General features: G+C 42.0%; 1 protein-coding gene across 10 annotated transcripts in view; it reads right to left on the bottom strand.

Moving 5' to 3' along the window:
- NCOA7 (nuclear receptor coactivator 7) overlaps window positions 1–12,321 on the bottom strand; it is a 247,757-nt gene that overhangs the window by 72,418 nt on the left and 163,018 nt on the right. For 8 of the 10 annotated variants that reach the window (XM_075862323.1, XM_075862326.1, XM_075862324.1 and 5 more), the window contains 3 exons: window positions 7,586–7,693; window positions 5,036–5,140; window positions 1,199–1,336 (listed from right to left, as the gene is read on the bottom strand). In XM_075862323.1, the coding sequence (XP_075718438.1) occupies window positions 1,199–1,336; window positions 5,036–5,140; window positions 7,586–7,693 (351 nt within the window). The remainder of the gene's footprint in view (window positions 1–1,198; window positions 1,337–5,035; window positions 5,141–7,585; window positions 7,694–12,321) is intronic. The other 2 variants (XM_075862325.1, XM_075862327.1) reach the window with 1 other exon arrangement.

Below are 12,321 nucleotides of genomic sequence, written 5' to 3'. Positions count from 1 at the left end.
TAAGTCCAACCCGCGTGTACCTTTATGATCAGAAAGATTTTTCAAGAAGGTTATATATATACACACACACACACACTATCTTTAAAAAGAAAAGTAAGTACCAGGTATTAGTATCGGTTTGCCAGAGTATTCAAACAGGACGGTATTATACTGAGCACCAAGCCAAACATCACTTGCATAGTGTCAGTGGAGAAAGAATGCACAGTCTACTATTCAAAAATGATCACATTATTAAAATAAATCATTGATTAAAATACATAAGATACATGTTTCTAAAGTATTTTACTAGCCTACAAATAAAGTTATCTGCAGTTGGCATTTGAACAACAGACTATTACAAAATGTGCTAAAAAACAATGGGTTAACTACTAATGTATTCTGACGCAGCGTTCCCCAACCAGTTGCTCTCGGGCCTCCTGCATGCAGCTTCCCAGATGTTTACAGCTGCAGATACTATTCTGCACAAGTGGCACCAGGGATATTGTAGTATTACTGGAACTTGGCACAGGAGTTAAAGCCACATCACAAGATTTTAACACTAGGGTGAAAGCCAGATCACTACATCATATCTTTAAAGAGAATCTGTCATCACAATTTTGCCTAAGAAATGAGTTCCAGCGCTTGAGTTACTTAAAAAAACCTTTGTATCTCCTCTTAGCACTTGTGGGCTAATTTGCATAATGCAAAGACGATGCTATGAGTCCCAAGCCCAGCAAGTGCTCCTGGTCTTGCTGTGTAACCCCCCCCCCCCTCCATCTCCTCCCCCTTTCAGGGAAGCTAACAGTGCCGCCTAGGTGGCACAGACAATCATGAGTAAGGGGCAGGAGTTGGGCGGGGTTAGACACAGAAACCAGGGGCACTTGGGGCTAAATTGCATCACCCAATAAAGTTCTTTGTCTTAGAAATAAAGATACTAGGCAGGGATACAAATGTATGCATGCAAGTGCTTTTAAGAGAGGAACGAAGCGCTGGGACCCCTTTGTAAGACAAAATCGTGATGACAGACTTTTCCCCTTGTGACCAACAAAAGGTTGAGGACCTACAGTATGTTCTAATCTAATGTAAAATATAGATGAACAAATGAAAAATCCTTCAAGCAGGGCTGAAAAAACATCTAACAGGAAACTGGTAACCAAATAGTGCCATTCTGATGTTCATTAGCCTCAAGTACCCATAAAGCTACCAGGACACAACCTACCTTGCCATCTGTGATGTATCTACAGTTCATTTTTAAAAACTTCACGACAATGGGCTCTTCCTCTTCAGAAGTAGATGACAAGACTCTTTCTATAGGTTTTGAGGCTCTCCTTGCCATATCTGCATCCTTGATGTAAGTCAACATGAAAAGAACAAAAGCAGTGTAAATAACCAGTTGGCTCACATCTAGATATCAAGTCACAGAGCCTCTTAGGAGTACCCGCTTGGGTCCCCCCTCTATGTGTTAGAACGGAGATCCGCTCTGAATTTACGGTTCTCACTCTGGCTGACCTGATTTGTCCATATTCATTACATGGACGGCCATACATTTGAAACACGTGACTGGTCATTGCTCCCCCGGGAAATAACAGCAGATCGCCAGGGGGGAGAGAAGTCAGACCCTACTTTTTAAAAAGGGGTTGTCTTCATAAGTTACTTTTATGGAGTTACAGAATAGAGGGAGTGCAATCCCTGAAAACTCCCATGTTATAATCTATTTCAGCTAATAACGTTGTCATTATACAGAATAACTATTGTAAGAAGCCATGTAAATTATACCTATGGTCATGGAGTGAGGCCAGCTCCCCTCTCACTAACTAAGTGACATCTTGTTTGTATATTGAGCTTGTGTGAAGGGAAATAAGGAGCTGTAGTTACTTTGAACTTTGACAGTATGTCTTTCTATAATACGGAATCAAATAATAAAATATATATGTTTTAAGGCTATGTACACCTTTGAAAACATTTGTTTTTTTTTTATAAAAATGTGTAAAAGTGTGATGACACAACTTTCGAATTGCTTTTTATTAAAAATTATTAACTTTTTGAGATCCAGCTGCATTATCTCCTGTATACAGAGAAATTGTATCTAACCCTGGAACCTGTATCTGTCAGGTTAGCGGATCCTGCGGGTCAGATCCACCGTTAATCACATCTAAGTTATGAACTTAGATGTGATCGGTAACAGCTCGATCCTGCATGACCCGCTGACACTGACCTGACGAATACAGGTTTCAGTGCTACAGCTGCTCTGTAAACAAGATACAAAAGCGGCTGTACCTCAAAAAGTAAAAATACATTTTTAATTAAAAAAAAGTAAATCAGAAAGTGGCACCAAACACACTTATTTTTTTTTAAAACACACGCACACGTTTTCAAAAGGTGTACATAGCATTTGGTGGGGGGCGTAGAGACTAAAGGCTATGCTGTCCTCAGATAGATCTCTCAGGCCTCCTATGCTGCCCTAAGAAGTTGAATATTATTTTTTAGCCGATTTTTTCCCCCGCAAGTTATTTTAATAAAAACAAGTGTTCTCAGATTACCGCTACACTTCCTGTAATTTCTTTATAAATCACGCAGTTCATAAAGGTGACAAGAAGTTCTGTGAAAAATAACACTGCCCACATGGTCATAAAAGAAGAAGATAGAAAATCGGAAATTAAAGAAATATTTTATATTGTTTATTTAAGAGAACCAAGAAACATGAAATAGCTACATTTTTCAGCTAACCAATTTAAACCACTACCACTGCTGGTTATTTAAAACGTAAATTGGGCGAGTTGGATTATTTTTGCCTGTGTCTCATCTATCATTTGATTTTTATGGTTTTGCGATCTAATAAACGATTGTCAAGAGCATACACATTTTAACTTGTAGTTCCTTCATGGGAAGATGGTGTAACAAGAAAAGAGAGAACTCCGGCTTTAGAAGCAAATCCTTGCTCAATAATCTTTCCCCTTCATTTATTTATTTGAGAAAATACAATAATATTTTCTGTGACTGTTGCAGCTTTTATTCTCTTTCAGATACGGGTCACTACGAATGTGGATGTACATATGAATGAAACAAGTAAATGTTTGCGGAGTGTGAAAATCAGGTCACACTGATCTTCTGATATGCCACAGATAAATGTGAGAAAAAAGTCTATGATTTCAAACTGCCATTCCAATCAATAGTACTTAGCTTCAAAAGTTATGTCAGGTTTGTTACCAGAAATCTCTGAGCAGTGCCAAAGGGGTTTTAGTGACCTATAGAGCAGTTTCATTATGGAAAATAGTAGTGATCTGAGACAATCCCATTAGCTCATATGCATCTATGGTAGGGAGCGCCACACAGCCCCCCCCCCTTGTAGGTAGCACCCTCCCTTCCATTCCTGTATATAGCGCCTCTGTAGCTCCCTGAAGGAGCAGAATCCCTGTGTGGCCGGGGATTCCGCTCCTGAAGCGCTCCGCTTTATTTCTCTGTCCCTATATGGACAGTGACATCAAGGGAAACTCCTGAAGCGGAATCCCCGTCCACAGCGCTGCGGATGCTGTGACCGTGGATTCCACTCCAGGAGAAGTGTCATCTGTGGCGCTCCCTACAAGGGGAATCTGAGTGGTGGGCTGATGGTCATATTACGGAGAGTGGGGGGGATGATGGCCATGTTACGGAGAGTGGGGGGGCTGATGGCCATGTTACGGAGAGTGGGGGGGCTGATGGCCATGTTACGGAGAGTGGGGGGGCTGATGGTCATATTACGGAGAGTGGGGGGCTGATGGTCTTCAAGTGGTTTCCACCACTGAGCTCCAATTGAAATTAATAGGAGGCTGAAAATACCTGCGGCGCCCGCTTAGAGTTTTTTTTTCCTGTCTTTTGCATTCGCATCAATGGCTTAAGAAAAATCGCAAAAAAAAATAAAAATAAGGTCAAACAAAGCGGTCAATACAGAATCTACTTCAAAATTCCTGAAGGAATTTTGAGACAGATTTTTTTTTTGCCTTACAAAAAACGCTGTGTGAACATACCCCAACAGTGTAGTGCTCGTTTTTAGCCATTTTCGGTCTTTCTCAAAACAATTTTTGGTAGTGGGGCCCTGAGGAAATTTTACTTTTCCAGTGATGCCTCGAGTCCGAAAAGGTTGGGAAACTCTGTACTAGGCTACAGGATCACGCCGGCCTATGCAAGGATTCCGTCGTGGAGCAGCTCAGTTCGTCGTGGGAATGGGGCCTAGGTGAGTAAAATTTTTGTTTTTGTTTGGGGGCACTGTCTACAAGGGGGAGGTGCGGGGACTGTATGGTAATGTCTACAAGGGGGAGGTGGGGGGCTGTATTGCACGATCTACAAGGAGGAGGTGGGGGATTATGGCACGGTCTACAGGGAGGCTGTATTTCAAAATCTATAGGGGGCACTATACTGTGTGGGGGCCACTAAGCGGACATACTGTGTAATGGTACTACAGGAGGCATAATACTGTGGGCACAATTAGAGGACAAAATACTGTGTCCTTGAAAAGGTTGTAATATATTATATTATTAAATAATATTATTAAACAGTATGGGGGCACTAAAGGGGCATTCTAATTTGTTTTGCCACACTGTGTCCCCTGTAGATCGTGCAATGTATGGGAGCACGGGCTAAAAACGCGGGCGGTCGTCAACAATGCCCGCAATCGCGGCCCGTGATTACGGGCATTGCCGTGTGCATGAGGCGAAGCAGAAAAGACAGCAGAATGTAAGAGATGCTCCTGCACAGACATTATGAGATGTTGCTGTATGTATAAATACTTAATAACTTCTACTCTTCAATAAACTATTATATACCTGGACAGCATTACCTTAATGGCAGTGGTCACGTGTTGGTGGTTGGTCACATGACTGACATCTAGTCCATTTAGTGATCATATGGATGCATTAGAACTAGTACGTCAGCAGAAGTTTAAATACATGTATATTAGAAAATTGTATAATTTCCTATTCTATTAACAACCTGGACAACCCCTTTAGGTAGTAAAAATTCAGTTCTTCGTCTTAAACAACTGACACTTTGCCTTGTTCAGTGGAACAGATAATATACTCACTGGTAGTTTATCATACTCCGCATCTGATGACAATGGAGACGTAATAATTCCAGTATTTGCATCTTTTACACTGGAATGAGGTTCACAGATTGGAACATAAAGTACCTATCAAAACATTTTAATAGGAGAGCTGTCTGTTAGTACAACTGGATTATTACAGTACAATTAAATAAATTTAAAAAAAACAAAAAACAGTTTTCGTGGTAGCTTTAACCCAATGTTTTCCTACTGCATTTGTTCCTCTTATAGATTAGGAAATCCATATATTTGTTAAAGTGTAGCTAAACGTTAAACTTCTGACGTGTCAAGTTTTGATTGGTGGGGGCCGAGCACTGAGACCCCCACCAATCGAAGTACGGACTCATAGACTTTCTATTGACCTCGTCCGCTGACAAATTGATTTCCGGAAAAAGCCAAACAGAAACAAAGAGGCTGAGTAATCACACGAGTGCTTCAGCTGATTAGTTTTAGCGATTGGTGGGAATCTCCGTGCTCGGACCCCCACCAATCAAAACTTCTGACATGTCAGTAGTTTGTCAAACATTTAGCTACACTTTAAAGGGAACCAGTCAGCTCTTTTCAGCCCTCCGAACTGCCACCATGATGTAATACAGGACGTGTATGTTTACAAAAATGCCCCTGTATAGATTTGCAGATGCAAAACAACCTTACGTCAAGTTTTAAAATAATGTATTGGAATACCCATGTATTCCAATGCATTAGTGCTGGTCAGTAAAAAACGGACAGGCACCTATTAAGGCATGGCCTAGTAGGCAATTACATATGGCAACCATGGGGACGTCTCTTAGGACCTGGCTGCCATATTTAACTATCGCCCACCCATGTTGCAGGAGTCGGGGATTGGGAGACAAAGGGAGCTATTGACTGTTGCATCCAATGAGTTAAAAGGCCATGATTGGAGTTCTCTCCGATCTTGGCAGCTTCCGTGGGAGGCCAGCTGTCCGTGACTGCGGTCGTCCTGCAAGTGATGTCGCGGTCATAGATAATGTGCCTGGGTCATCAGTGTCGTACATGGCGCCAAGGAGTTAAAAGGGAATGTTTCATGTGCTTAATTTGAGTTTCATTAATTAGATTTAAGGGCCAGTTCACATCACCGATAGTTTCCGCTGAGGGGTTCCGCCGGAGGTTTCCGTCAGGTTAACTCATCAACAGAAAGGCAAACAAATCTTGGCTTCCTCACCTAGCTAATGGTTTCCATCTGTCACCGTTGTGACAGAGTTCCGCTGTTTTTGACGGAACCAATAGCGCAGTCGACTTGAACCCTGTCACAACGGTGACAAACTGAAACCTTTAGCTAGGTTTTCGTCACCAATGGTGAGGGAAACGTAAACTAAGGTTTCCGTTTGCCTTTCTGTTGAGGGGTTAACCCGACGGAAACCTCAGACGGAACCCCTCAACGGGAACGAACGGTGATGTGAACACAGCCCAAGTCCGTAAAAAAGAAAGCATGTATTTGGTTTGCTTGTTTACGTTTTTAAAAGGAAAAATAGCTACAACATTTTACTTAAGGGCTGCCATATTGGTGGCAGATGCAGTTTTTAGTAAATTGACAGAGAAACGTCAGACTATTAGGCGGATTTCACACATTGCAGATCTGTCCGATTTTACGCAATCGGCGAGATCCACATCAAATCTGTAGCACGTCAACTCAGCCATAGGATATTAACACAGCATAAAAACACTGCAGATTTTCTGCAACGGATTCATTGCTGAAAATCCGCAGCATATTTCAGTAGCAGCAGTGTGAGTGAGATTTCAACAAATCTTGTCCCCACACAGCGGGGAAAAAAAAGCAGAAAGAAAACCGCACATAAATTGACCTGCGGTGCTGTTTGCACAACCGCAGCCTGTCAATTAATGCTGCGGAATCGCAGTTCTTCTGTTGTGGGTTTTCCCCATTGAATTCAATGGGGTGCTTTAACCCGCAAAGTGGTGTGTGTTGCGACATTTGCGGTGGAATCACAGCGGGAAAAAAAAAATCGCAAGTAAGAAAAAAATAAAAAAATAAATAAAACTTACTTACCCATAATTCCCTGCTTCCTCTCCAGTCCAGCTTCCTGGGATGACGTTTCATCCCATGTGACCGCTGCAACCAAATCAGGCTGCAGCGGTCATATGGCCTGCAAAGTGATTCCAGGAGGCCCGACTACGTGCAGAGAAGAGGGAGGGGGTAAGTATGAAGGTTTTTTTTAAAAAATTTCTGGCGCTGCTTTACACAGCAGAAATTCCGCCGGAAAAATGCACCACAATGTGGTACAAATCTTCAGACGGCATTCCAGGTGTTCAGGGCGGATACGCTACGCAGCTTGATTCAGCATATCCACCCAGACCACGCCGTGTGCGTTCCTAACCTTAGGGTGTGTTCACACCGTGGTAAATTTACAGTAAATTTGGCTTTAATATTTTAGGGGAAAAAAATCCCTAAAATCAAGAAAACATGTAAACAACTGACATCTCAGAGGCTAAAACAGCATCAGTCTGTGACCTGATATAATTACAGAGAAGTAAATAAAGGGAAGAGAGGTTTACCTGTCCCGGCACAATGGTACGTGTAAAGAGCTTGTTCAGTTCCACAAGTTTGTTTGGAGTAACATTAAATCTCAGCGCTATACAGTTTAAGGTGTCTGTGTTAGATGCCTATGAAGAAGAACATTGGGTTTAATTTAATCTATCTCCAGTAATACTCCAAAGTTCACATTACATTTTGCCTTATATCAGATGTATACCCATCTAAAAGAAAAAAAAAAAAGGTAACGAACACCACACTTCAAAAAAAATGGATGCAACGGGGGTTGGCTGTGTTTTTTTTTTTTTTCTTCAGATCGATCCAAGTGTATACCATGCAAACATACACTAGTGGTGTATAGTGAAGGTATATCCAGCAGTCAAAATAAAAGTTATAGGTTTATTTGGTCATATTTAACCCCTTCCCGACATTTGCCGTACATGTACGTCATGGAAAGTACTGACTTCCCGCATCTTGCCGTACATGTACGTCAAACGTTTGGCACCGGCTCAGAAGCTGAGCCGGTCCCATCATCACCGGATCTCAGCTGTATCTTACAGCTGACATCCGACTGTAACGGCGGGGACCGAAATTAGCTTCGATCCCCGCCATTAACCCCTTAAGTGCAGCGCTCAAACGCGATCGCTGCACTTAAGGTGTTTGCAGCTCATCGGAACCCCAGTAATGAAATTGCCGGGGTTCCGGTGGCTGCAATGGCAACCGGAGGCCTAATACTGGCCTCCCGGTCTGCCTAGCACCGAAGCCGGTCAAGATCCGCCCGGCGGCGGAGCCTGATCGGCTTCCGTAGCTGCCGGCAAGATGGCGCCGGGTCAGGAGCTGATCCGGCGTCATCAGCGGTGGAAGTCAGCTGTACTGTACAGCTGACATCCACCTGTAACGGCAGGAACCGGAGCTAGCTCCGATCCCTGCCATTAACCCCTTCGATGCAGCAATCGAAAGCGATTGCTGCATCGTAGCGGTTACAAGCAGATCGCCAGCCCTGACAGGCAATCGGGACTGGCGACTGCTGTTATGGCAACAGGAGACACAATGGTCTCCTGCTCTGCCATTACGGAAGCCGATTTAGGCCCCGCCGGGAGGCGAAGCCTAAACGGCTTGCTGTCAGTGAATGACTGACAGATCTAATACATTGCACTACATAGGTAGTGCAATGTATTAGAAAAAAAAAAATCTGACCGTTGGACCTTCAAGTCCCCTAGTGGGACTTGAGAAAAAGTGTAAAAAAAGTATAAAAAAGTGTAAAAAAGTGTAAAAAAAAGTGCAAAAAATAAAAGTTTGAAAACAATAAAAGTTTCAAGTAATCAAATAACACACAATCCCCCTTTTACTCTTATCAAGTCCTTTATTATTGAAAAATAATAATAAACCATATGTATTTGGTATCGCCACGACCGTAACGACCGGAGGTATCAAAATATTATATTATTTATTGCACGCGGTGAACAGCGTAAAAAAAACCCGTAAAAAACGTTACCAGAGTTTCTGTTTTTTAGTCACTTTGCCCTACAAATATTACAATAAAAAGTGATCAAAAAGTCGCACGTATCCAAAAATGGTACCTATAAAAACTATAGCTCGTCCCGCAAAAAACAAGCCCTCATACAACTCCGTCGACAAAAAAATTAAAACGTTATGGTTCTCACAACTTGGCGACAGAAAAAATACATTCTTTTTACAAAAGTAATTTTATTGTGCAAAAAGTTGTAAAACATAAAAAAGTTCTATAAATGAGGTATCGCCGGAATCGTACTGACCCGCAGAATAAAGGTAACATGTAGTTTATAATGCGTGGTGAACTCTGTATAAAAAAAAACCAAAAAAAGCTGTGCCAGAATTGCGTTTTTTGGTTTACCTGGCATCCCAAAAAATAGGATAAAAGGTGATCAAAAAGTCACATGTACCCCAAAATGGTACCAATAATAACTACAGCTCGTCCCGCAACAAACCAGCCCTCATACCGCTACGTCTATGAAAAATAAAATTAGTTATGGCTCCAATAAGTCAGGAAATAAAAAAATATGCAGTTGTGCCCGAGGAGAACATTTCTTCTGTTTCAAGAGGCGATTTATCAAGGACCTAAAATTAGGGAACCAGGAAGGGAGGGCCCAATCATATCCGATGGAAGCGACGGTGCCCGTATTATACCAGGATAATACTTTCCCAGCAAAATTCCCCAAACTACAAAGGCGCGGAGTGTGGACCAAAAGGGGGATAAGAAATGACACCATTTATCAGTGCGACACCGGCCTGTGCAGAAAGGATTGCTTCACAGCGTAACACACATCTATGGATTATTTTTATTTTTTTATACCACCTGACTATGCCCCTTATATACTCCGCCCCGCTTACATGTACCCCCACATTATAAAACACCAGCAATACTCAAACAAATATAGTACCAAGCAAAATCCGCTCTCCAAAAGCCAAATGGTGCTCCCTCGGCCCTGAACCCTACAGCGTGCCCAAACAGCAGTTTCCTTCAACATATATGGCACCGTCATACCCGTGAGAACCCTTTTAACAATTTTTGTGGTGTGTGTCTCCAGCGTCATAAGCTGGGCATGACATATTTGCCACTGAATGGCATATCTAGGGAAAAATATAAATTTTTAATTTGCACCATCCGCAGCGCATTCATTTATGGAAAAGACCTGTGGGGTGAAAATGCTCACTACACCCCTTAATAAATGCCTTGAGGGGTGCAGTTCCATAATGGGGTCACTTATCAGGGGTTTCTTTTTATTATTTCACATCTGAGCCTCTGCAGTTGTGAACCAATACTTTGTAAATCGCCAAATTAGGCCTCCACTCCGCATGGTACTCTTCACTTCTGAGCCCTGTCATATGTCCAGACAAAAGATTAGGGCCACATGTAGGGTGTTTCTAAAACCGGGAAACACCGCATAATAATTAGAGAGCTGTCTTGTTATGGTGGCACAAGCCGGGCACCACATATTGGCATATCTATGGAAAAAAATCCCATTTTCACTCTGCAACATTGAGCGCACACTAATTTCTACAAAACACCTGCAGGGTTAAAATGCTTACTACACCCCTTGGTAAATGCATTGAGGGGTGTAGTTTACAAAATGGGGTCACTTCTGGGGGGTTTCCACTGTTTTGGGCCCACAGGTGCCCAGAAACCAATCCAGCAACATCTGCACTCCAAATGGCGGTCCTTCCCTTCTGAGCCCTGCCGTTTGCCCAAACAGCAGTTTATGACCACATATGGGGTATTGCCGTACTCGGGAGAAATAGCTTTACAAATGTTGGGTTCTTTTTTTCCTTTATTTGTTGAGAAAATGAAAAAATTTGCGCTAAAGCTACGTCTTATTGAAGAAAAAGGACTGTTTTTATTTTCACTGCCTAATTCTAATAAATTCTATGAAACATCTGTGGGGTCAAAATGCTCACTACACCCCTAGATGCATTCTTCAAGAGGTGTAGTTTCCTAAATGGAGTCCCTTTTTGGGCGTTTTCATTGTTTTGTCCCCTCAGGGGCTTTGCAAATGTGACCTGGCCTCCGCAAATCATTCCTGCTAAATGTGATCTCAAAAAGTCAAATAGTGCTCTTTCCCTTCTAAGCCCTGCCGTGTGTCCAAACAGCCGTTTATTACCACATGTGGGGTATTGTTTTACTCGGGAGAAATTGCTTTACAAATTTTGTGGTGCTTTTTCTCCTTTAGTCCTTCTGGAAATGAGAAAAAATTAGCTAAACCTACATTTTCTTTGAAAAAATGTAGATTATTATTTTCAGGGCCTACTTCCAATAATTTCTGCAAAAAAACTGTGGTGTCAAATCGCTCACTATACCCCTAGATAATTTCCTCAATGGGTGTTGTTTCCAAAATGGGGTCACTTGTGGGGGGTTTCCACTGTTTTGTCCCCTCAGGGGCTTTGTAAATGTAACATGGCCTCCGCAAACCATTCCTGCTAAATTTGAGTTCCAAAAGCCAAATGGCGCTCTTTCCCTTCTCAGCCTCGCCGTGTCTCCAAACAACCGTTTATTACCACATGTGAGGTATTGTTTTACTCGGGAGAAATTGCTTTACAAATTTTGCGGTGCTTTTTCTCCTTTAGTCCTTGTGGAAATGAGAAAAAAAATCGCTAAACCTACATTTTCTTTGAAGAAATGTTGATTTTAATTTTCACGGCCTACTTCCAATAATTTCTGTAAAAAACCTGTGCGGTGAAAATGCTCACTACACCCCTAGATAATTTCCTTGAGGTGTCTAGTTTCCCAGATGGGGTCACTTTTGGGGGATTTTGACTGTTTTGGCACCGCAAGAGCCCTTCAAACCTGACATGGTGCCTAAAATATATTTTAACAAAAATAAGGCCCCAAAATCCACTAGGTGCTCCTTTGCTTCTGAGGCCGGTGTTTCAGTCCAGTAGCACGCTACGGCCACGTGTGGGATATTTCCTAAAACTGCAAAAACTGGGCAACAAATATGGAGTTGCATTTCTCTGGTAAAACCTTCTGTGTTATAAAAAAAATTGTATTAAAAATGTATTTCTGCAGAAAAATATGAAATTTGTAAATTTCACCTCTACTTTGCTTTAATTCCTGTGAAATGTTTAAAGGGTTAAGACATTTTCTAAATGCTGTTTTGAATACTTTGAGGGGTGAAGTTTTTAAAATGGGGTGACTTTTTTGGGGTTTCTAATATATAAGGCCCTCAAAACCACTTCACAACTGAACTGGCCCCTGTAAAAATAGCCTTTTGAAATTTTCTTG

The sequence above is a fragment of the Rhinoderma darwinii genome, chromosome 4, assembly GCF_050947455.1.
Source record: "Rhinoderma darwinii isolate aRhiDar2 chromosome 4, aRhiDar2.hap1, whole genome shotgun sequence".
Classification (NCBI taxonomy): Eukaryota; Metazoa; Chordata; class Amphibia; order Anura; family Rhinodermatidae; genus Rhinoderma; species Rhinoderma darwinii.
The sequence above is the reverse complement of the archived record's forward strand: the minus strand, read 5'-3'. Positions and strand labels throughout refer to the sequence as shown.